The 25,601-nt window shown below is 39.3% G+C and overlaps 1 protein-coding gene across 18 annotated transcripts in view; it reads left to right on the top strand.

Moving 5' to 3' along the window:
* The window catches only part of DST (dystonin), a 313,545-nt gene that overhangs the window by 75,789 nt on the left and 212,155 nt on the right, over window positions 1–25,601 (top strand). For all 18 annotated transcript variants that reach the window (XM_075498103.1, XM_075498099.1, XM_075498102.1 and 15 more), the window contains one exon: window positions 23,738–23,799. In XM_075498103.1, the coding sequence (XP_075354218.1) occupies window positions 23,738–23,799 (62 nt within the window). The remainder of the gene's footprint in view (window positions 1–23,737; window positions 23,800–25,601) is intronic.

Below are 25,601 nucleotides of genomic sequence, written 5' to 3'. Positions count from 1 at the left end.
GGATGCGATTGTTCAAATGGTCCCTGTCCTTTCTTGTGCCCCTTCCTGACACCAGGATAAAGTCATTTCTCCTTCTTGGATTGCTTTAACCAGAACAGGTTTCCATTTGTTTTAGTCTCTTCTGCCAGATGTGATCTGCCTTCCGGCTGCAGTGAGACAAGGTCACTTGAACCTTTCACTCTGTCTTGGGTGGTTTGTTCACCCCATCAGTCCTGGGCCCCAAGTAGGGCCATTACCTTTTACTCTCTTCTGCCTTGCACTGGAGGTGGGAGTTGACAGACTACTACCTTGAGCAGTGCTACAGACACCGTGTATCAGTAGGGTGCTAATTCTTTGAGGCTGAGAACCAGAGGGAAGAATGGCAGAAGCCTTCCCTTAATGAAGGCTATTTTCATGGCTAGAAAAGTGCAAGAGAGCAGTAACTTGTGTTTACAGATGCACTTACAGAATGAAAGCTGTTGAAAAAGGCAAAGAAAATGGTGTTATCCAGTTCTGCAAGGAGGAGAGCTGGGTTTGGAGGGTTTGACTTGACTGTTTGTAAGTTAAAGTAGCTAAGCTTTTGTGACAAAGAAGGAATATAAACAAATCGGTTTGTTTACTAGTAGTAAACACTGCTGCTGTAATCTTTAAGAACAGCATGTGTGCAGGCAGATGGTGTTCTGTTGCAGTGAACTAATATTAAGAGATGAAGTTAACCTACCGTAAACATGTAAACAACTTATAAAAAATGGGAGAACATTGGCTCTCAAAAGGGGGGGGAGGGGGGGGGGGGAGAACTTTGTGCTGCAACTAATTAAAAATTAATTAAAGGATTACTCCGAGACAGTTAACAATTTCCTTATGGCTATAAAACTTGGGGCGAAGAGGCAATGTCTGTCTTCTCTCTTGGGTTTGGCAGAGCAAGGCTATTCTCACATACGCCTCTAGGACATGTGGTTAAATGTATTTTATAGGTGGAGCTATGATGCTGAGCATCTTTGTTGCAACCATTAGCAAGGTTGTCTCTTGTGTATCTATTCCTTCTGCTGACTCATGTAACACAGAAGAAAAGGGATGCATCCTGTTTGGAACAGAAGAGGCTGAGCAGCGCAGTGGATGCAAAGTTTAATGCAGGAACGAGAGGAAGATGAAAGTGAGAGTGTAGGGATAGGGGCATCAAAAGGATGGAAACACAAAGAAGGAATGCTGATTGACTGGCAAAAAACTGAAAGAGGGAAGAATCAGTGGGGTGGAGAGGAGCAGGAGACCAAGAATAGGACATTTAGAAGGAGGAGATGGGGCAAAAAGGAAGGACAGCCACAAAAGGCCAGAGAGTTGCAGAAGAGGGATGAGAAGAGCTGCAGTAATAGGTGGAGAAAGGGCTTTGGAGAATACACCCTGGAAGCTGAGCCCAAGAATACTTAGTCTGCACACAATTTTTCTGTCCAAAAATACATTGAAACTGCAGACAGTGTGTGTCATCTTCCTTTTGTGGCTGTTCTGTCTATAGAAGATAAAGGCCTTTTTATTGTCATCATTTGCTTCATCAGACAAGTGGTAGAAAGAGCAGGCCCTAGTCTCTTATCAGAATAGTTTAATACTCTTTTTTTCTCAGTTTTAAGTTAAAAGTTCTTGCTAAGAGGCTATATGATTACAAATCAAGCACTCTGACTTGGAATAGGAATGGATAGTGTTACAGTTGCAAATCCAAGACAAGAATTTCAGCAAATCTTTGCAGTTAGATCTGGCCAAAAGAGTACATGAGTGGGCCTTTAAAACAGGCTAACTAGGTGTTAATAGCACTCATTAAAATTTAACTGCAGGATTTAAAGGGCTTGCCTATACATGCAGTTCTAGGATTGCTTGGGTGGAGGGGCTGCCTCCAGAAGAATGGTTTATTTCCGTTGATCTTAATCCACTGTAATCTAGTTTGTCTGTCCATTCAGTTTAAACTGGAATAGCATAAGGCGACGGTGTTCATCAATTTAGGTGAGATTAGTTTAAAAATATTTGTTTAAATTTGTCTTGTTTCTTGACAGCTTTGGGAACAGGTGCTCCCTCTTTTCAGTTTATTCTGTAGCTGTGAGAATTAGGCATATCACTAAAAGAAAGAAAAAAGTAGCATTTCTGAAATTGCAAATTTAAAAAAGTTACAATGAAGCTCCCAGTAATATCATGCAAATCATCCCTTGTGCTAGGAGGTAGTTCAGAGGAATTGCACCTGACTCCTTGGCAGCATAGACCTTGTAGATGCCTTCTGAATTAATGAGGATGGGTGTATGGCTGAGCTGCAGCTTTCTGTCTCATTCCTTCCCAAACCAGTTGATTTTTTTTTTCCCCCCTGTTTATGGGTCTTGCACCATAGTTACTAGGATGATAAAATCCTATGCTAAAATCAGTATTGGAGGGAGAGGTTCTTTGGGAAAATGTTATGGAGAAGGGGCCTTGCTATTTCTTTCTGGAATTACATTTCTCTCCTATGATCCCATCACGTAACAACCTGGCATTTTATTTTTAGAAAATAAATATATATAATTATTAAATTTATATTAAGTATATATTAAAGACATAAAAAAACCTGTATATAATTTTATAAATATATATATATATATATATATATATATATATATGGTCTTGGGCAGACATTGTGTTGCTTCACCTTGCTTTGCTTTCTGCATTAATTGCTGATGGACTGTGTGGTACAAGGAGAAGTACAAATGGAGCTGTAAGATTATTTTCATTTACTTCCTTTAACCTTTCTCTGTGGGGGCTTTAGTTTAAAACAGTTCTTGCAGAAGTGTTGCCTAAAGATAAAGAAAAAAATGATGTTTGCAATAGCTGTCTGGTCCTGTGTTTTCTTAGTACTTAACACAGTGGAAGACAATCACTGACTACCACAGTATAAACAAAAAAAATGCAATAAAATATGGTATTATCCTTTTCCTGTGTTTCGTTTCCTAACTTTGTCTTGCCCCACTTAGTTGTGTGAAAGAGAAAAGTGAAGTACAGTTCATGCTGTAGTGCAAACACAGGGCCCGGTTAAGTAATGGGACAGATGCAGCCAAGTACACCATCAGAGTACAGTAACAAACTGCTTATCCGATGCCTACAGGCATGAACAGACGACATGCTGTCTGTAGGGAAGTACATGAATAGCTTTGGTGTCTTTGCTGTTATTCTGTTTCATACAAAATAGTTAGTTTTAACTACCTATTTATTTAGCTGTGTTCAGTGCAAGGTAGAGATTTTCCAGTGTATTCACAAAATACTGTAAGAACATTTAATGTGGCCACTAGCTAGTACTCAGTTGTACTGGTGGTTTCCTAAATATGTACAGCTAAGGACCAATGGGTATGCTACTGCTTTTCATTTATCATCACTTTATTTCTGATTTTAGTTTCAGATTTTTTTTTATTTTCAAGGGGCTTTATTTTGAATGTGGGTGTGTTTGTATATTTATAATTTTTCTTTCTGAAGATGTCTGACTAGCCACTTTGAACACGGCATGAGCTTCTGTTTGCTGTTGGTAACCATGACTCATCTGTGTTATTTTTAACATTGCAAACATTAATGTATTTTTTCCTAAATGATTCTGAATTTTTTTTTCCTATGGTTGAGTTTTCCCACTTTATTTACCATAAATCTGGAAACCTAGGCTATATATCTGTAACCCAGCAAGCTGCCTAGAATTGAGTATTTTAAACAACCGCTATTGTTGTGTTGTAACCGGAGCTGTTAATGTAGGGTGACATTCTTGCCCTTTATTACTCAGTAAGCTTTGTGCAGCTGTTCCGAGTGGCATTTGGGGAGACAAGATCCATCACACCTACAGTGCCTATGAGTCCCTGAAAACGAGGTCTGTCTCTGCTGTAGGCTGTGTGATTGGGGGGAAAAAAAAAAAAAAAAAAAGCCATATTCTTGAAACTTGTGGACAGAATTACGCTTGTAAACACATCCAGAGTCCTACTGATTTGCTTCAGGTCTTCACTGGACTGACTGAACCAAAGAATTAAAGACAGACTTGGGTTCACTTTTTTAACCTCCCAAGGAACATTGTCAGAGCCAATCTTAAGAAAATTGTTCCTTCATAAATAATAATATTTTCACAGAAGCCAGAACTTCTGCTGTGAGTACCATTCTAAATAATGCTTTGCAAAATCCAGGTTTTCTGAATAAGCTTCCTCTCCCTTAGTGGCAGTGTCATGTATCCCTTGGGGATTTTGGAGGCAATCCTCAGCACTGTGTAATTGGTCCAAGAAAATACTGATCTGCCTGGGAGACTGGTCTCTGATCCTGCCTTTAAGCTTTGTAATGTTAATAAATACTGTATTTTTGCTGTTTTGTGATGGTGTGCCAGTAAGCCATTAGCCTATAAAATCTTTGCTTCTGCAAAGATAGTGGTGCCAGGCCTGCCTGTTATAAAGCTTTTTCATTCTTTACCTTTTGATTGTTAATATTCAGTCATCTTTACTTCTCTAGTCATAAAAGTGTGGTGTTTCAAGAATCTTTTCTAGCACAAGTGCCCTGGACTTTTGCTTGGAAGGTCTTGTCCTGCTCACTGGTTTGTAAGTCATGGACCACTGCTGCAGCATCTGCCCCAATTACTCTTTGTTTCAGGTTTATGGTCTGTATAACTGTGGAACTTGCATTCTTTCATGAGACTCACAGAAATTGATAATACGTATGGTAACCTAGGTGTAAGAAATATATAGTCCCTTCCGGCATAGGGACTGTTTCAGAACATCTCTGTGTTGGGGCTTTGCTGGATCATGTCTGTATGTGGTTCATGGAGTGTTTTTGCCAAAGATAAGTTTCATTCATACCTTCTTCATTTTTATTAGCAGGAAATCTTGCTGATTTTCTAGGGAATCATTTAATCAGGTCTATTATTTCTCTGTAGCTGTACCTTGCATGAAAGAATACAAATTTCGTGAGGTTTAATTTGCTGCCGTGAGTGTAGAACAAATCTGATGTGTAGAACAAGCCAGTTGTTAACAAAATCCGACTCAATAGCAAATAAATTTCTCTCCACCCCAAGTTGTAGTTGCAGTGCTACTTGCAGTACTGTAAAATCAAGTAGTTCACATCTCATCAGCATCTTGTGACTGTGCAGACTGTATCTTATTTCGTTGCAGTAATTTCAGACAGTAATTCATTTGATCCTTTTATCTCAGGCAGTAACTATTTGAGCCAAGCTTTGGGCTCTTAGCTTTAAAAAGAAAAAAAAAAAAAAGCTCCTCCCTTTAAAGGACCAGGAGACTTGTAGGGATTCTTAGGTGGTACCTGAGCAGCTTGCTTTTAGTAAGGTAGTTTGGGTAATACAACAGTTCAGCTAGGGAGCTTGGTGCTGAGTGGTTGACCTATGTGACCGGTGCCATAACCTGACCTCCTCTATGCCCTTCCTTACCCCTTCCAGCTGGATTGGCCCTGGCCATGTCTGCAAGCTGCAAAACAGCTATTTTGACCTAACAGACTCAGTTTGTTTGTGGTGTTTCTTGTATGAGTCGCTGCATATATAAAACAAGACTTTGATTTGTCCCTAAATACTGTGGTGACATACAAGAGAGCAGAGCTAAACCAGGCCTGCTCAACCCAGTCCTCGTGCTGTTAACCTTCACTGAAGTTTGCTCTTGGTTTCAGGAGGGTGGGGTTGGCTCTACTGCCGTGGCTGACTTTGTCCCTCCGGTGGTCTTAGGGCTTTGTATCCTTCCTATTTGAATAAAAACAGCGTAAGTGAGAAGGCAAATCTCCTCCATGGCTGAACACTTGGTTCAGTTTCCTTTTGCGTGATTCCTGCTGTGGGTTCTTCTGGGAACCCCTTTCCTCCTCCGTGGTCGTTCCTGTCACCTGGTTTCCTTTCATCAGTTTGTCACACAACCTCATGTGCCAGGGACTCTCCTTGACCTGGCACTTGGCTGGTATGTGTCCGTGTGCAAGTTCTTCAGGTCTTGGGCTAACCAAGGTTCATGAGGTTTCATGATTGTTCTTAGTTAGCATAAGATTTCTGCTTTTAGGATGTTAAATCTCTGTGTATAAAAGCGCTGTTAATTCTATATTGCAATCATAATAAAAAGCTATTAGAACAAAACCCATTTATAGTCCAGTAATATTTGCAAAGACTAAAAATACATCCTAACTTGGACGGAGAGGCAAGTTTTGGTCTGGCAACCCCGGTGGTGGTAATCAATCCCTTTGCCTGGGACAGGCAGGTGGCATGTCACTCAGCCTGTCCCCCTTACTGTCATCCTGTCTCTGTTGTGCTTGTGCTCTCTGCCTCAGAGTACGTTAGACTTCTTAAGGTTGTATTTCATCTCCTCCTATAGCACAAATCTCCTATTGAGTATAGATCTTTAAAAATTGAGAGGGAGCCAGGCGAACATGGAATAAAGTAATCACAGCGGCTAAGTTTGTGGTGATTTTTGTAATCAAGTTACAGATCAGTTTATATTCTGATCTAGTGTTCTTCCCAGGACTCAGAGTTTTCTGGAATATTTGTGTTCTAGTTATGTTTTCCATGGTTTCTCTCTACCTACAAAGTCATTTTTGTCTGTAAGCTTGAAGTACATTATTATCTATTTCAGATTTCTGAGAGAAGACTGTGATTCTTGGTGTTCTACCATATTGTTTTCCATCTTCCTCCCATGAGATTAAATGAAATATAACACAAATTCGAATTACAGGGTTGAAGAAAATCAGCTACCACTGAAGCCAGCATACGTGTATTTTTAGTCCTGTGAGAACAGAAATTGGCCGTCAAGGTTTTAGTGAATAATTTATGTTTTGCTGAGTTGAGAATATAGAGTATGGCTTTTAAAACATGGGAGTAAGACTGTAACTGAAAATTTGGCTACAGAAATCTTTTGAAGCCTTTGGGGATGAAAGGCTCAAAAGGCTTAATTGTTTCAGAGCAAGGGGAGGTGGAGCTCATAAATGAGTACAGTCACTTCCAGAGAGAGGGGTTGTAAAGTGCGTTCATGTGGTGTTATAATTGGTATGAAACCTGAGAACCTTTACGCTTCTGGCTAAGTAGCTAAATCCAAAAGAAGGACCTTTTGGGGTTCTTTGGTACAATGATTTTGGAATGCAAGCTTGAGTTAGGCAGTGTATCAGTACAGTTTATGCTGGAATTTGTCAGAGTAGAAGTATGACATAAAGGTATGATGAGATCCACAAGCCTTTTGTATAATTCCAGTTCTCCAGATCTGAAGGATGCTGGAAGTCCCTTCAAACTCTGGCTTCATGGATGCCCAGCCTGTGGGCATAAGCATTTCAGATAATTGAAGCTTCTTTGCAGTTGAAGAACTGTAGTATCTGTACACATTGTGTCTGGAAACCAAGTTTGATTGATTTTGACTTTTCCTTTTACTGAAAATGTTCAAATGACTTAGTAATTTAAGACTAGCAGTAACAAAAGATATGAAATGGACAAAAAAATGTTCATTGTACAAATTGTAAAAACAAAAAATGTGTAAATTTAAGTGATTTAAGTGTTTTTTCCAGGCTAACTTCCAGTTCAATAGTTGGAGTATCCTTTGGTTTTATGGTTGGGTTCATGAGAACATATGGAGATATTTTAATATGAGTTAGCTGTGTAAGTCTCTCTTCTGGTTAGCAGAGAAAAGATAGTCCTGAAAGAGCTTGTTTTTCTCCATTGCTTATAAAGAAATCCTGTTGTGACTCCTTCAGTTGGATGCATTTGCACTGTAGACATCCACAGTTAGGTGAGGTGGATTGTGTTCCTGTCATTTTAATTTTTAAAATTGTCCACAGCAGAGGTATTAAGGAATAGTCTTAGGAGGGAAAAGTCTTGGGGTTTTTTTACTGTGCCTACTGGCGTTGGGGATCAATTCTGACCAATGATATTAATGTAATTTTGAAGAAGGTTTTAGAGATATTACTTCATTTATTGCCATAAGGTACAGTACCTCAAACAAGATTGAGAAGTCCCTTATTAAATTTCAGAGTGCAGAATATCAGCCACTTGCTTTTTGCAGACTCATGTGGTCATACATGAGGACAAGGATTAAGTTGGCAGGAATGTCATGGCTATGTTTAACATGGTATCTCTTAAGTATACAAATGTTCATTTTGCTAACCATTTTTCATTTATACTCTTGGTTTGAAACTCTAGATCTTTCAGAAAAACAGTGAAGTCCTGCAGTTGTTATTCATACAGAAACATTATTTAGAATTTTAGAACATTTTAAATGTACTTACTGCCTTTTTTTTTAATGATAGTTCTTTTATTAAGTACATTACCTCAGGTTACAGAGCTCCTCACATTTCTCTTTCAGTTACATCAGAAATATGGCTACTATTTTAATAACTTCCTCTTTGCAAAGAATTACTTAAATAGAGAAGAAAATTGTGAACTCTCTGAAGTCAAGATGAGTTTTGTCACTAACTAGTGGGGCTGAGATTTATGCTAGGTTTTTTTTCTTTCAAACCAACTTTGTAAGAGAGACTGCATTTTTTCTCTGTTGCTGGGAGATGCTGCTGGTTTTATTTCTGGACTTGTGAAAAAGATCTTGTTCATGACTCAGCTCAAAAAGTGTTTATGCTGTAAAAAGTACAGGTAAATAAAATAGTCAAGAGGAGGAATTTCTGAAAATAATGTAGACAGAAAGGCCTAGCAAAATAGAGCATGAGCGAAGTAGGTGTAGATGCTTGATCCAAATCTTTAGAGCTCCGACACACCAGAGTTACTGTGGTAGTTGGATTCTTTTGATGGGGAGCTCCCACAGTTTTGTTTAAGTATCCAAAAATCTTTCATGAATAAATACACTTTCTTAGGCTCACATAAACTCTTGTTGAATTGTTTGCATTTAATCTGAGTAGTAGCACTTGGATGTAGGTGTTAGAGAATTCACATGGCTCCATTTATAAGACACCAGAGAACCCACAGGTGAGGCCATGGGACGGAGAGGGAGAAAGGAAGAGTCTTGCTCCCTTCTCGCTGCCCTGCCTGTAGGAGAAGTGTCAAGTGAATCTTGTGCTTTCTCAGACCAAAGTCAATCAACTTCCAGGAAATCAGCTGTCCTTGGTTTCATGATCATGGAAGTACATATTTATTAGCTTTGTGCAATTTTTAAAAGTAGGATTAGACTGCCTGGGCAGGGAAGCTCCTGTGCTTTTCTGTCTCACTTAGAAGCCTTTGCCTCTTGTTTGAAAAACCCAAGTGTTTCCCAGATAGTGCTTTGACCCTTACAGCAGGGTTAGTTGTGAGTGGTGTTACTGAGCAAGAGTTCTTTATGGAGGGAAGCTGAGAAGTGCCAGTACAAAAGTGTCAGTTGGAGTGACACCAGGGACATTCTACCAGTATCCAGCTGTAGTCTGACCTGTAATACAAGTGTTGCTTGTTCTAAGGAAGGGCCACCTCGACTTCATCACTGACACTAGAAATCATTCCAGTTGAGGAGCTTTGGTGAAGCAGAGCATTGCTGTTAGCAGATGTTTCACCTGTAACTTCTGTTCTGCAACATGCCAGGGTTCAGCTTTCTGCTCTGATACACCTGGTTTGGTTATCATTTTTAGAGCTTGCAATCCTTTCATCTTTTAACGCAAGACAGTAAGAACTAATGCACAATGTGCTCCTACTCAGTAGCTTTTCGTTTAAAGAATTAAATATTTTAAATATTATATTTAAATAATACACATGGAAAATCCAGCATTTAGCTGTGATTTTACATGTGACTGTTTTGTTTAATGCCAGGGAATGTTTTGGCACGTTCAGAGCTTTGTATTCGCTTTCCTTTTTTAAATCATTCATCACCTTGTTTGACCTCCGTGACTACTCTGAAGCAATTAACTGCACTCCTCTTCCTCCCCTGCTTTTTCTCTCTTTTTCATTGTTCCAGTGGCTTTTCCTTGAAGGAAGTCCTCCTTATCGTTCTTTTCCTTACTCCTTTGAGATTGTGATGGCTCCTTGTTGGCCTTATCTTCCATTTGGTATTTCTGGGCAGTCCGCTTCATCCTTGGATCTTCATCTGTTGCTGTAGTGAAGCCAATTCAGCTATGTTTTGCCTCATCTCATTTGTATCTCCTGTTTGCCTTGCCACCCCTTGGGTGAAATACGGCCAAAGTTAAATTCCCTGTCATACTGATACACAGAATTCCTCAAGTTCAGTCACTATTTATCCTGTTTTTTGTCATTGTTGAGAGCACTTACCAGTCTCTAAGGCTGAAACATGGGACTCCTCTCTTGGGCTCTTACTCTGTAGTTTCAGACTACAGAGTGCTTCTGAAACCTTGCCTTTCTTTCTGTGCGTGCAGCATAAGCTGTCCTCCAGAGAGGTCTGAGTCTTGTCCTGACTGCCATAGGATCCATCTTTATGCTACTCTAGATCCCAAGCTTAACCAGTCATTTCAACATACGTTTTCACTAAAATTGTAATCTTCCTAAATTGCTGTCCTGGAATCCTCTTCTTCCACTATAAAATGTACAAGCTTCTTGTCTTTATCTTCAGTACCACTCACAGCCCTCTCTGCCCTATCATTTCTCATTCCTTAAATTTTACTGTTCTTCTGACAGTGCCATTTTCAGAACTCCCTTTGCCTGTTGTTCTTCTATTGCTCTTTATCGGCTGCTCCTTATGCATGGCAATGACTTCTCAGAAGTGGCAATGACCTTTTCTTCCCCTTGAAACCTTAAAATCTCCATCCATGGTGGCACTTCTCTTATCTATGGTGCAGCATGGAGCTGCTATGAACATGAAGTCATCAGAGGTCCATGGACCCTTGAGTACGGCTAAAATATGTGTTGGGATGAGTTTAGAAGTCCCTGACTCTGGGGGATCAGGAGAGCAAAGGTGTCCCAGCTCCTTCAGCTCTGCCTTGGTGCCTGCACCCTAACTGGCTGGCTCTGGTCGTGCAGTTAGATCAGATGGGAAGGGGCATTTTTGTGGTTAGTAAGTTTAATGAAGAAACGGGTACCTGCCCCTACTTGCATCATCCCCAAGCCCCGCTGACCCCTTGTTCAATAAGCTTTAGTATTACCGTAGGACTTGATAAATTGTTTTTGCATCGTTACCATGGATGATTCAAATGATACTGTATTGCTGCTGTGAATGTGGGAAGAAAACAGATCATTGAATAAAATATGTCATTTTAATTGGTTGTTTACGTGTGGAAATTTACTTGAAGACAGACTGATAATTATTTCAGGATAATTTTTATGTGGCTAAATTAGCACTGTTATTCCTTTCTCTGTATTTCTGAGTTCACAGCTTTTAACTTAATAGCACCAGTGTAGCCACATAGAGAGATTTATGTGGTTTACCTCCTTTATTAGCATAGGTAGAGTGTTGGTTTCATAAAGAGCAGGAATTTTGTGATCATAACAAAGCTCATACAAAGCTTTCACTGCTCTCTGTGAAAGTTAAAGGCAGAGATACATTTTAGTATAGACTGTGAATATGTATGCTAAGCCCGTGTTAAACGGGGAGATGCAGAAGCTGGATAAATTTGTGGCAAGTTTGCATGCTTTAGACTCTCTGAAGTCTCGAATAAGAATTCAAGATGGGAAAGATAATTTGACAACTGAGGCCACCTGCCTGCCCAGGTACATCCCCCCTCCATAGCATGCTGTTAAACACACATGCAGTTTCCAATTGCTTTCCATTGCTTTTCCAGATGTTTGTACAGCTGTATATTTTGTATAGCAACACTATATTTGAAAAGTAGTCACATCTCATTCTTTATGTAAATAATTTTCCTATTTTCCTACTCAGTGTCATTTTGCACATCTCAGCATGACTGTTCAATCAACTGGTTTATCTTTACATGAATGAAAAAATTGCTTTGTTAATAAGTCTTTGTGAAGTGGAATAAGACTGTAGATATTCCTGGTGAAACACAAAATGTATTTGAAATACTTCAACTCTGACTCTGGGTTTGTGTGGTAATCAAGGAAGGTGGTTGTCGTGGTTTAGCCTGGCAGGCAGCTAAACACCACACAGCTGCTTGCCCACTCTGTCCCCCCGCAGTGGGATGGGGGAGAGGGGAAGTAGGAATCATGGGTTGAGATAGACAGTTTAATAGGACAGAAAAGGAAGGGAAAAAATAATAATAATGATAAAAGAATATACAAAACAAGTGATGCACAATGCAATTGCTCACCGCCTGCCAACTGATGCCCAGCCAGTCCCCGAGCAGCGGCCCTCCAGTCAGCTTTCCCCCAGTTTCTATGCTGAGCATGAGGTCATATGGTATGGAACAGCCCTTTGGCCAGTTTGGGTCAGCTGTCCTGGCTGTGCCCCTTCCCAGCTTCTTGTGCACCTGGCAGAGCATGGGAAGCTGACAGGTCCTTGACTAGTGTAAGCACTGCTCAGCAACAACTAAAACATCAGCGTGTTATCAACATTATTCTCATCCTAAGTCCAAACCACAGCACTATACCAGCTACTGGGAAGAAAATTACCTCTATCCCAGTTGAAACCAGGACAGTGGTCAATGAAATTTCCAAATTATTGTAGGCTTGTTTTAAAAATAAAGTGTGTTCTTTACGCCAAGTTTTCAAATTAAATTGGCTGGAATACTTTAAATACTGTACTATTAAAATGGCTGGAATACTTTTTATTTTAATATTTTAATAACTTTCTTTGTGAACGGACATTAAATCTCTGAAAGTCTGATAGTGGTTTCAGAGTGTGTGTGTGTGCTTTGTCTTCCCGCGACACAGAAAACATCCTAGTAGTTATTTTTATGCTTCTTTGTTGTGGAGGAGAATCTTTTATTGTTTGTGAAACTGAAGGGAGAACAATGGGTGAGTGTGCTGATGGAGATAAATGAGGAGCAATATCATATATGTCTGTGGTGTAAACATCAGCTGGTGAGATTTTTTTTGTTTTATAGTGCCCAGTGATTCTGATTCTTATTCCATTTACCTTGACACAGCATGTAAACTGAATTAATATTCTTTAATGTAAGTGTATTAGAGTGTGTGAAGATGAGAGGGACAGGAAGGCCTACTGATGTAGCCGAACTCAGCATCACAGATCTCTTCTCCTATCCCCTATTTTCAAGCTGTCTTGACTCTGCTTGCGAGGATATTCATGTACTTTCTACGCTGCATTAAAGTTTCATAGTTTTAACTTGTATTGAGGAAAATGGCCATGTAAACTGTGCTGTTTAGAGGCTATGTGTGTCACAGGGAAACATTGCTGTTCTTCCTCCAGTTCTTCATGCTCTGCGGCAGTCTGGAGTTAGTACAGTCACTGCAAGCACAGGACTTCAAAGGCTGGCTGAACAGTTTGCAAAGGGAACGCTATTCTGGGTTTTCTTTTCTTCTCTCAGGACCTTTCCATGGATTTCTTGGAATGTATCCCTCTGCTTATTCTCCAAGGGAGAATGTAAAAAGCGAGGCAGGACTCAATCAAAGGACAGAAATATACAGTCAGTGTAAATCTCGACTGACTTCTGGGGGCTTGGGGAAAATGACTGGAGTTTTCTTAGTGCAGTGCTGGTTATTGCTGTGACCTGAATTTGCACTGGATTGATGAGGTAGGCTTTAGTCTCATAAGCCTTTTGTTGTTTGGTTAGGCACATCTTTCCAGTATGGGATTTCTGTTAAAATTTGCTTCAACGTTTTAAAATGTGTAAGCTTGTCATCTGGCATTGTAGAAACCCATCTTTAATATGTATCAAAACTTGCTGATTGCTCACTAAAAAAAAAAAAAAAATAATAAAAAAATTCTGGTTGAGGTGGTGATATAAAAAGGTGATACAGCCACAAGTCAAGAGGTGCTATGATACACCTCGCAGCAGTGTGATGTCTACTGAGATAGTTTTTTGGACTACGTGCAGGTTTTACGAAGCTGGATGGGTCTTCTCTCTCATATAAAAGGTGTAAATCAAATAATACTGAAAACTGAATCAAATTGGAAAACAAGTATATTTCAGTGCTGCTCACTGCTTTGTTGAGCTCTTTGTAATAGCATTAAGCATCTGTCCTGCTGTAGGGCTTAAGGGAGAGGGCTGCACAAAAGGAAATGCATGAGAAGGTCAGTGAGCTTTAGGAATTTTGTTCACAGGATATCGTGCTAGTGCAGTACTTATCCAGGAGTGATTTTCTGGTCAGAAGAGAACCAGATGTGGAGATCTGTAGTGCTGCATAGGAGGTTTTCTAAATGACTTTAGTTAATCTGAATTGGTTAATTACCTTTTTTTTTTTTTGAAGCCTAAATAAGACAGTTAAATGCTGTTTCACCTTTTTTCCCTTAACTGGAACAGGCCTATAGGTAAATGCTATTATTTCATTATATTTCTCTTCTGTTTGTATCAGTGGTTGATTCCTTGTTTTCTACTTCAGCTGTAAACTTTCAGGGGCTGGTACCCTTTTTTGATTTGTGTTTCTAAACCTTTTGGAGCATGCATTGCTGGGACTGGAAGACACTGGAAAACTGCTTTTTGAGCTTATTTCATGTGACATTTCTGATTAGGTGTGAGTTAGCTATTTACTACAGTAACATTACAAAGTGCTCGCTGAGTGAGATCCTATGAATACAAAGTGATTCCTTTGGGTTCCTCTTGATTTTGATGTATGTGCACACACAAATAGCAGTATTTCTTCCATACGGGTGTGGGTATCATTAATTTACATACCTGCAAATCATATCAGAAGTATAGTTCTTGTTCCAGTCGTTGAAGATGTATATAGCATCATCTGTGTAGGATGGTAAACCTGGGCAAAGCTGCAGAGATTTTGTGCAGCTGAGTTATCCTGTGTTTCAGGCTTAGGCCAGCTGAATTCTTCATCCTGCTTCAAGCATAGATGGAAGGTAGTGGCAGAAAAAAGGTCCAAGTGAGAATTTGATGAGTGCAGTTTCTTTTTGAGCCAGATGGGTGTGCAATTAGCAAATTTTTGAATATTTTCAGGGCACAAAGTATTTATTTACTGCCTATTGTGGTTTCAAGTTCTCCTGCATCGAGGTTGCAGTTCTTTACAGAATATCACAAACCTAAATGGTGAGCCAGTCACTCTTACGGTTTAGATTTTTTGTGTGGTTTTGTCTGCATGTGGTCTTCATTTTGATTTTTGAGGTGGTCATAGCTCTGCCAAAGTTAATGGGAGTTTTATGATTGCTCCCTCATCTGCAATTAGGATTAAACTCTGACCTCCAAAAACATAAAAAAGTCTTATTTTGTTTCTAGCAAACTGTGATGGTAATGGAGAACAATATTCTGTCTTATGCCTTCTGTCTTTTCTGTTTCAGCAAATATCTCTTGATCAGTCTGTATCAAGTCTGGATTATAAATGTTGATGTTAGAGTCAAACATGTCTTACATTCATGCTGTCATGCATGATCTGATATACATGGGAAGCAGCTAGTTGGGAAACTGGGAAGAGTTTAGCCACAGTAGCCTTGGTCTTCATAAGACCAGGGTGTGAATTCATGCTCCCAGGTACAGCTGTTTTACTACAATTACCCAAAGTAGCTTGTTAAAGAGTGTCTGCAGTTCATCAGCAGGAGCCTGAGGTCTTCCTTGGGGTCAGGAGGGAAGCGTACCCAAGCCACGTGAGCAGCTTGAGCTCCCCAGACTCCAGAGAAGTCTTCTCATCCTGGTTGATTCATGGAGTTTTGCTAGATCTTTATGTTGCATAGACTCAGGGAAACTGCGCTTGCTTATTTGCATATAGAATTGGGTCTTTTGTTTAAGAAACAATACATGAACAACTAGTGTGCGTACAGCTGGAGGGGATGGTGTTACGATTTTATTGTGGACTCTATATTTGAGTCCTCATAAACCCATGTAATCAATTAACAGATTGTTTTGGGGATATGAGTCTAAATGTTGCATTTCATTTTACAGCAGGGTAGCAACATATCTACCAGACAGAGCACTGTATTTTGCAAAGCCTTTTACAAGAGCCGATGGCAGAGCAAATAGAACAGTTTACATGTGACTAAAGACTTTTTTTATTTTGCAAGCCTTTTAATTTCATTGCAAGTATACTGCTAACATATCAAACAATTAATTTCAGATTTTGTGGTCTGTTCTATCCATTTTAATAAATAGACAGGATAATCTGTTTGATTAATATGATATTTAGTTATGAAGAATTGCAGAGTTTCAAAGATACGTGTCATTCCAGATCACAACATTTAAACTTCTGTAATATTTTAAGTTTTCTCTCCACGAATTAATCTGCAGTATTGTTTCATTGCTTCACTTGCAAGGCTGGGAAGCTGCTGAAGTGGGTCACTGGAGTTGCGTGAACAAACATGCATTAAGTAAAACGCAGATGAAAGGGTGATATCTTTGGATTCTGTTCGCAGCTGTTGCAGTCAAGACAACTTAATTGGGAAGCCCACTTAAGGGATGACTGAATGTAATGCAAAATAAAATGCTGAAGTTTCCCAGTTTATATTCAGTCTGTCATTTTTAGTATGTTTTTTTCCTGCAGCTTTTATAAAATTGAGCACTTCCCAGTCTTTGGTACATTTATGTCTGTCGTCAAATTTAGTTCACATTCTGCCTATGAATTACATTGTTCATTTCTGTAAAGAACATTTTTTCAGAAAACATTTGCATTTTTATAGGTAAATGCATACCCATAGAAATGATTTGGCAAGTAAAATTTGCAATACTGTTTTGTGAAAGAGAAATAAAAATATTCTGTTTGAAAAATATATCGGAGATCCTAAATGCTATTGTTTTTATGTCATGAAGGCTGAACCCAATGGGGGCTTTACTTAGTAAAAGTTAGCTGTTTACTTCAGTGAGGTCTGAGTTTGGTCTTATTTGACTGTAATTCAAGGAAAAACACTTAATTTCTAGTTCATCCTCAGCTCTTCATGGATGTAGTCCACAGTTTAATAAAAGTAGAGCATGAAGGGGCATCAGATTTTAGAATAAATGGGCAAAACTTTTTTTCTGATTCATTTTAGTAATCAGACCAACTATGTATGTGACCTTTCACCCCAGTGTGTAAGAAACTTGATTGTTTTTCAGAGGAGAGGAAACTGGAGAGAGACTTAAATTCTTCACAGCATAATTGGAGCAACCAGAAAAATTAAGAGAAGAACTAAACTGAGGTTCATATTTCATTGCTATTTAAATGAACAATGCAAAGCTCAGGATAAGAGTAAATTTGAATTGCTTCCATAACTATGTGTGTATATGATCTGACATGACATATAAAATGAAGCTTTGTAAGAGTTGATGGCTTGCCTGATAGAAGTATGCAGAAGAGGAGCCACTCTTGAATAAACCTTGTCATATCAATGCAGACCTTATCAGAGGAGGCAGTAATTGAGTGGGATACGTTTTCTGGAAAAATACAGGTCAGGTGATGCCAATTGCCAAATATTTCTATTTGTGAGGGTAGCAGTTGATTGTGAGACAGATTGGGGCAGCCCAGAGTTTTGCCTCACCAGTGTCCTCTGAAAGCAGGTGGTATTGGATGCCTTGGCAGAAGTAGAAGAAGGATCTAGTGGTACTTGTCCCATCCTTGGGTAGTTTGTGGCTAAAAATACAGCAAACAGTGATGGGAACATCAGCACATAATACAAGCTTTTCTTATAGGGTTTAAACATAAATAATAAATATTTTAGCTGTGAGCACTTTCCCTTAGATTTTTCTGGTTGCTGATGGATATTTTTCTTGCATAACAACTTCCTCTGTGGCACTGCATCAGTTCCACATTTCAGACATTTGGGAGTAACATGGTGAGAAAGAAGCACTTTGTGCCTTGTCTTTCTCTCTGAAAAGCTGCATTTGTATATATGCAGTGGTAGCATCGTTCATGCCCCTTTGTATATGTGTGGAACACATCAATGGTAGTTGAAACTTTGCATCCGTGAGTTGGAATTGAAGCTTGTCACGAAGGAGGAAGTGATGGCAATAAGCAGTAAGTAGGAAAGAGGAACGAAGGAATTTTACCTGAATGAAATAAGACTTTAAAAGAGGGGTTTAGGTTTTCATCGTTTTTAAGATGTGAGCTTCAATTAGGCAATGCATTTCAAGAGTTTGTGCCTTACGAATGCCTAACAGCATTCATTTTTGCTTCCATTTCTTAAGTAGTAGGATATATCCTTTGTGTAAGAATCCTTGTCTATCCTGCTGCCTCTTGATTTTTTTCACAGTTCTTCCAACAGGGTGAAATCCCATCATTATGTCTATCCTGAATTCTCTTATCCAGATTTCACTATCTGGACTCATAAACTATATATGTATTTTTAATTCTTCCTTCTCACATGTAGACCATGTCTCTCCCTTGCTCCATGCCCTTACTATATTTCTTCCTCTGTATTGTCTAAACTGTATACCTTACCAGTCTGTCTCCAGTTATCCTCTTATTTTGTATTTTGTCGACAAGGCCTCCATTCAGTCCTTCTAAAAAAAAGAAGTAATGTGATGCTGTCTCCAAGGAAAGCTCCTACAAACTGCTAGCGCTATTCCCCAAGCTGTCCTGATACGTGAATACCAACAGGGACATAAACAAAAAATGTTACGAGTTCTGATTTCAGAAATCCACGGGGAAGCTGATCAAATTAAAAAAGTGACAGAGGTGGTAAAATATAAAATATTGCTTTTAAGCTTGACAAATGTCACCTGCTCTTCAGGAACAGCTGATTTAAGAATAGCACCATTAGATAGAATCTTGTTAGAAACACAGATGCTAATTAAGCATTGATATTTTCATAGCAGGAAGGATATATATTTTTTTATCATCGGAAGTCATTGCCAAAGTATGTAGGATTTTATACGCTGTATGTCTTAATGAAAATTTGACGTGATAGCACACAGTTCATAGCATAGGTCTGTACTCATGCACTTTACTGTATAATAGAGTTTTGTTTTATTAATTTCTAAGTTTATCTAATTTAGGATACTACACAGGATAGAGGATAATCCCAGTTCTTCCTAACAGAGGTAGCTTTCACTGAATCATTGTTTCAGACAGTCAAAATTGATATACAAGGCCTACAGGTAGGGGTAGTTTAAACCCAACTATAATTAAGAATACCCACTAATGATATGAAAGATAGTTGATTACCTGTTGGAAGGGTTGAATAACCTTACTCTATGGAAAATCCTGTAGTTTTAACTTTCCAAACTAGACTTGTTTGAACTGAGATTTTACCTTCCTAGAGACTGTTTCAGATTGTGATAGGTTTGTTGGATGTCCCCTGGTTCTTAATTAATGAGCGAGAATTGAATAATTGGTACAGACATGGAAGGCCTGTGAGAAGTTAAGGTCAAGTTCGCAGGAGCAGACAGCAGGGCCTCCTAGATAAGGAGTTTCAGCGCTGACTGGAGAATTGGATTTATCCCCTATTTCTTATATAGCTTTCTGATTCTGGGTGAGTATCATAAAACAAATGTTTTCCCAAGAGATCACACATTAATTATGCTCTATTTTCTGAGTGCAACGTTTGAGATGCTAGTTTTGCAGAAGGAATATTAGGTATACCAGAGGAAGACATATCGTGAAATGAATTTTGTCTTCAGAGCTTGAAAAATGATGAGTTAATAGGTTTGGTGCTCTGTTTTCAACAACAACATGAAATACATTATTGAATAACTGTTCCTTAAATTAATAGCATCCCTTCTATGCAGCAGACAGTAGTTTTGTAAAAAATAAGTGATCTTTTAATTAAATATCATAATGTATATTCCCAAGAAGGTTGTATTAAGGTTTCACAGCCAGTTTTAATTTCAGTTTTAACTCCACTTTTGAGTGCTTCACTTTGCAACCTTAATAGTGTTCTTCTAACACAGCTTTTTGAGTTTGATACAAATAGGTATTGTAAACAGAAACCATATGTGCAGAAAAACTAGTGCTTTTATACATAAATAAGGAATAATACCTATCAGGGTATTTGTAAATACCTGGACGAATGTAGAAAAACCTGTTGCCTATCTAGCCATTCATGTAGGCAAACAAATATCAGCAGTGAAGCAAATGTAATTTAGCAAGGCAAAAAGCTGTCTAAGAAATAGAGATTTTCTTGCAAGTCTGTCACTAGGTGGAGGAAATCCAAACTTTGGTATTGTCACCATTAGAATGAAGAAGGAAGCACAGAAATTCGCAGCTTGTCTAGAAAACTGCGGGGTTTTGTACTTTTGCACTCTTCTTGCCTTTCCTCACGTCAGCGTGGAGACACAAGCCCACCGTTCTGCTTGTTCAAACTCCTGGCGTCTGGTGCAGTTGCTCAGAGGTGGTTTCAGGTTGCCTTCAGGCAGAGAGAACCGCTTAGCAGGTTCTCCCCAGGAGAACGTTCAAGAGGCGTCAGTGCTGCTTGTTGCCTTTGATGTAGTTCTGGTAGGAAACCCATCCTCTTGAGAAACTGGTCTAGTTTGCAGACACCACGATCCATGGAAGTGAGAGGGATTTGTGGGGGGGGGGCATCGGTGTTAGAAGGATCTGGCCCCTGAATTTGTCCTTGGGATTGAAGGATTACAAGAACGCGCAATGAGATACCTTAGTTGCGGCAACTGCTTTTTAAGTCCACATTTTCTGATCTGGAGCTTCTTTAGATGCTGCTGTGTTGTAGTGTAGGTGTCAGTCTACTAAGACTGGAGACATCTTCTTGTGGTACTTTCCAGGCATGTAAAGCATAAGAGACTTTCAGTTTGTATGTCTGATATATCAGAATAATGTCTGCAATAACAGGTAAAAGCAGAGAAACTCAAGTTGATTAACTAACCATTGAGGGTTTATTGTGTTCATCTACAGATCAGATGACCTAGGAAGATGTGTTTTCTTTCTGCAGCTCCTGCCTCACCTGTATTCTTAAATTACCTTGGCTTAAACAGCACTGCTGTGGCTCGTTTGAAGTGACGCTCTTTCCTTGCTACTCCCTGCTGGTAGAGGACAAAAATAGACTTCTGGTTTGAAAAGCTCAACATTTGTACTCAAATGTGTATTAATGCACCTAAAATTTCAAAACAAACAAACAAACATAGATGCTTAATTTACTTCTTACTGTGAGTTAAATCCAGAGGGCTCGCAGTTTTGCTTGCTGTGACAGCAGATGGGCTGTTTCCTCCTGTTTTGTTTAGAAAGGGGAGTTGCTACTTTCTGTCAGCTAGGAGAAGCCCTGGTTACTCCTTGGCTCTCCTTTCCCTGAAAAGAATAGAAACTCTGACGTTTTGAAGGGAAGAATGAGACAGTTTGCTGAAGATGAAAAGGACTGGACCACAAAGCTGGTGGAAGTAATGTGCTGCATGGGTCAGTAAAGCGTGCTGCTGGGCTGGCAGGGTGGTGGGGCTGCCTTCGGGAGAGAGCAGAGCTCTCCGTGGGGAAGGTCTCTCAAGAGGCTTTCAGTGGGTTTCCTTCCTTAGTTTGGTGTTTCTTTCATAGTAAGCTGCCTGTTTTCTACTTCATTTGCGGGACTTGATTTGGTATGTTTTGCTTTGAGCTCCTGCACATTGAATGCTGTTCACTGTGTTTTCCTCCTGGTGTGCATTTGCCTTGGAAGCCCGTGTTTTTTTTAATTAAAAATCACAAGTGTGGTATTTGTGGGTTTGTGGTGTTTTTTTTTTTTCTTTTTTTTTTTCTTTAACCCTGGTGTTTTTCACAATCTGACAGGTGACAGACAGGTGACAGTTTTCATCCCTGTTACACATTGTGTAAGTCAGGTATAGAGTTTTTCAAGGAGTATGTGTGTAATATATGCATATATAAATGGAATATGGGTGGTAAGCATAACTTCTTTTACGTATGTTGGCATTTTAATTGTAAACAGAGTTGAAATTAATAGTCACTGCATATTCTAACAAGATACAAAGAAGTGGATTTTTTATTTTTTTTTTTAACTGTTGTCACAGTAATGTTTCCTGAAGTGTAAATTTTTGTGGTAGTTAGTCAAAACTAGCTGAGGTCACCTTAGGAAAAAAGATACATTGTACATTTGTGGGCTGGAATATTAAATTCTCTGAAAACTTGTGTTCCTTTTAAAACAGCTACCCATAATGGAACAGTTACAAGTGAAAGTATTTCTGGATTTCTTTTATTTCTGAGATTTTCTGTTCTCTACATCTACCAAACCAGAGCTGCCACCTTATTAGGATAAATTACTGATGTTGGAAATGCTGTCTCGCTAGATGAAGGCTATAGGGAAATGTCTATATAGCAAAAGGTTTTTTTTTCTTCCAGATTTTTCTCTCTAATACTGCTGCTTTGCTCTTTAGTTTATCTCTTAATCCCCCTTTTTGGGTCCTCAACTAGAACAAGAGACTGTGGAGCTGCCAAGGGGGAAAAAGCATATGCCAGAACCTTGGAAGGTCTTGAGTGTCATGGAAAAGGCATTTAGGGAACAGCCACTGTTCTGTACAGAGCCAAAGGTACACGTGCACCACACATACTACCTGAAGAACTCATTGTCACAGAGAGCTGTGGCTGCCAAAGTTTCAGGTGTGTTAAAAAAGGATTGAAAATAATAACAGAAAAAAACCCGCATCTATGACTCTTAAATGCAAAGATATGTAGAAGCATGTAGAAAGTCTGTGAGTCACATAAGGGAGGAGTACACAAAGGCTTCACAGGCTTTTGCTTGTCTTGTTTTTGCATTTGTTCCCAAATATTAATTTCTCACTACTGTTAGGACCAGCGCAGGTACCCAGGATGGATTCTTGTACGATCTCCTGCTATTTTGAAAGACCCGAGTATCACACCAGAGACTTGAAGGTCCATGAATATGGACCTTCCATGATTATTTTTTTCCCCTACTACTTCTGTTACCTTTGACCAATCTAAAACCAGTATTTTTTAATGTAAAATACCAGATCTGATTCAGTCTTCTAGAGATGGCAGTAGCTGCAGAAGGAGTCTTGTTTTGCTACCTGAGCTCATTGCTCATTCTCAGCCACACTACAAATAGCCTGAGTCAATGAAACAGCTGCAGTTTTGTTGTACAGGGTCTTAAGGGATCTTGCTATTTTAGGCTTGCACAGATGGTCCTGATCCTAATGCACCGCAGCTCCTGCTCCGGGGAGCTCTGGGACTGTGAATGGGCTCTGTAGCAGTTGTATTGGCTAGTGACCATACATAGGTTTGTGGAGATAACTTAACTCTGGCGCTGGAGTGGTGGTTAGTGTTTCTCTAACATGGCTGTGTAGAATACATGTGTATACTTCCCATCCGTAAGTGGGATGCTTTCTTACCCCGCGTCTATTGCTTTTGTTGTTTCTTCTCAATATTTTGTGGGCAGTTGTTGATGCAAACTGCTGGCTGTGGCTGGGTCCTGTATCTGGGTTAGTGGACATCCCTGTGTATATTATAGAGGATTAAAAGAAAGAGAGTGCTTTCTTTGGCTGAAGCTGTAGCTCATCCTTGCATGTTAAACAAGGGTGATATTGCAGTCGAAAAACATAGTGATTAAGTAAGAGATTATAGTAAGAGATTTTTCTATTGGTAAATACTTTAATTGGATTTTAGGGGCTATAAGTAGTTTTTATAGCTCTTTAAAGTTTGCTTTGATCTTTTTAGTACATTTTAGGGAACAGTTGACTTCTCCTAGGAAGTTACATTTTTGTTAGTAGTGCTGCTATTGTAGCGGGGCTGTCGCCCTGGAGGAACTCACCTGAAAATTCTGCTCAAGAAACTTTCACATGACATGCTGTGGTGTACTGCAAAAACATTTGTGTGCTATTATTTTGATTAGACATTTCAGAGCTTTTACATGCTATTCTGTTTTTAAACTTTATTAGAATGCTAATTTTGTAAAGCTGTCCATAAAAAAAAAAAAAAAAGTCTTCTGCATCATTTGTAGAGCTGTTAAACCCTTTTCTCCTTCCTTTTTACCTCCAGATGAGCGGGACAAAGTACAAAAGAAGACCTTCACAAAATGGATAAATCAGCATCTCATGAAGGTCAGTTGATATTGCTGTGATGTCTGCATGACTCGTTACTACAGCAGTGATTGTGTCTTTTACTAAACGTTTGATTTCAGGATGCAGCTGTGTTACATATAATAAGGAAGATCTTAAATCATGAGATTTATGCATCTACTTTGTCTTTGAGGTGTCATGGGGGAGTTGAAATGCTGTTGTCTGATATCCCAAGGTGATCTATTTGAATATTTGCATTTGAAATTAAAATGAGTCAAAGTTCAAGGGACATGATTTCTTTCTACAAAGCTTCAATCTTTTCTGGCATTAGTCTGTCATGGCTGTAGCACCACAGCTAAGACAAAAAAAAGAAAAAAATTTTTTTTCAAGTACTGTGTTGATGACAGGGAAATGACCTTGAGAAGGATAGCTCTAGATCATCCCGTGGCATCAGTATGCTGCTCATGGATTAGAAATAGAGGCTTTCTAGGGGCAAAAGTCACTTTTCAACATCTTTCTTTTGAATAGCAATGAACTTTGCCTCAGGGACAGAGCACATCATTATAACAACATGTACAGCTCTTAGTCAACAGAGAACTAAAAGCCGCGACTTCACCTTCACTGCAAGGCCCTTCCATTCTAAATTTAATCTGCTGTTTCAGCGCCAACTGTCTAGCCCAGACATTTCTCTGGAGAAACAGATTGTATAATTACTTAACATAACTTGCCTTGATCCCCCCCCCGCTGAGGTTGAATTCATGTGGAAGTCACATTAAATAAAAATGTGTCTGCAAACTGTCAGAGTTGAGATTTAATTAATAAGCATAATGTATAATGTTCAGAAACTGCTGTAAAGATTTGCTTGTGTTCATACTTAGAGAAAAATACTTTTTTTTAGGGGGCAGCTTAATTATCTCTCTGCTTCTTGTGGCTGTACTTGTGGGTATTTGAGAAATATTGGACACTGAAGCAGAACAGAATTTCTTCAGGGATGTTTAAAATCAGCGGGGGGGGGGGGGGGGGGGGAAGCTCCTTGAATCTTTAGAAGATGCAGAATTCTGGTTTCACATCTTTTAAAAATTTGAAACCAGCGTAGCTCTTGGAAGTGCTGTGACTTAGGGAGCTAGGAAGGCCCAGATGTGAAGTTGGTCCCAATTTTATCTTTAGCAAGAGACCTCTCATCCAGAGTGGTATTTTAGTCCTTCCCAACATGACTGAGCCATCAGGAGTGGTCCTGACATCAGCCTCTGTGCAGCAGCAGCTACACACAACCTTTCCATGCACAGGGTGAGTCTGGAGTTGCAGAATGGCTTTTAATACTGCTCATACCAATAGGTTTTCCTTTGTGGATTTGCTACACCCAAAGGAATCATGCTGTGTAGAAACAGCTGTTCCAAGGACCCCTTCTATGTAGACACCTCCTCACTGTAATCCTGAAATACCCGAATGGTCCTATGTCCTTGCGGAAGTCTTCTACTTGCTAATGAGAAAAGATAAGAGGCTGGAGACCTGCAGCCTTGTCTTTATGGATTTTACCTCTTATTTATAAGAAATGTATCTATTGTCCAGTACTTCAGACAAATTAGATTTAAAGAAAAAACCATGCAAGAAGATTGCCAGTACTCTGGCAGCAAAATGCAATCTCCAAATTAACTATCTCCTTCTAGTTGAAGGTAATTGTTTACCATGTGTCCTGGTTTCTTTTACCTTTCCCAGCCGAAACCAGGACACCATGTTTGGAGAAGTTACTAATCTTTTACTGTATTAAAGATGCATTTTAAAGATGTAGTTTTAATTTTCTGTGGGAAGTGGAAAAGCCTGTCTGAAGCTCTTTGGAGAGCAAT

Source organism: Mycteria americana, chromosome 3 (assembly GCF_035582795.1).
Source record: "Mycteria americana isolate JAX WOST 10 ecotype Jacksonville Zoo and Gardens chromosome 3, USCA_MyAme_1.0, whole genome shotgun sequence".
In the NCBI taxonomy this organism is placed as follows: Eukaryota; Metazoa; Chordata; class Aves; order Ciconiiformes; family Ciconiidae; genus Mycteria; species Mycteria americana.
The sequence above is the reverse complement of the archived record's forward strand: the minus strand, read 5'-3'. Positions and strand labels throughout refer to the sequence as shown.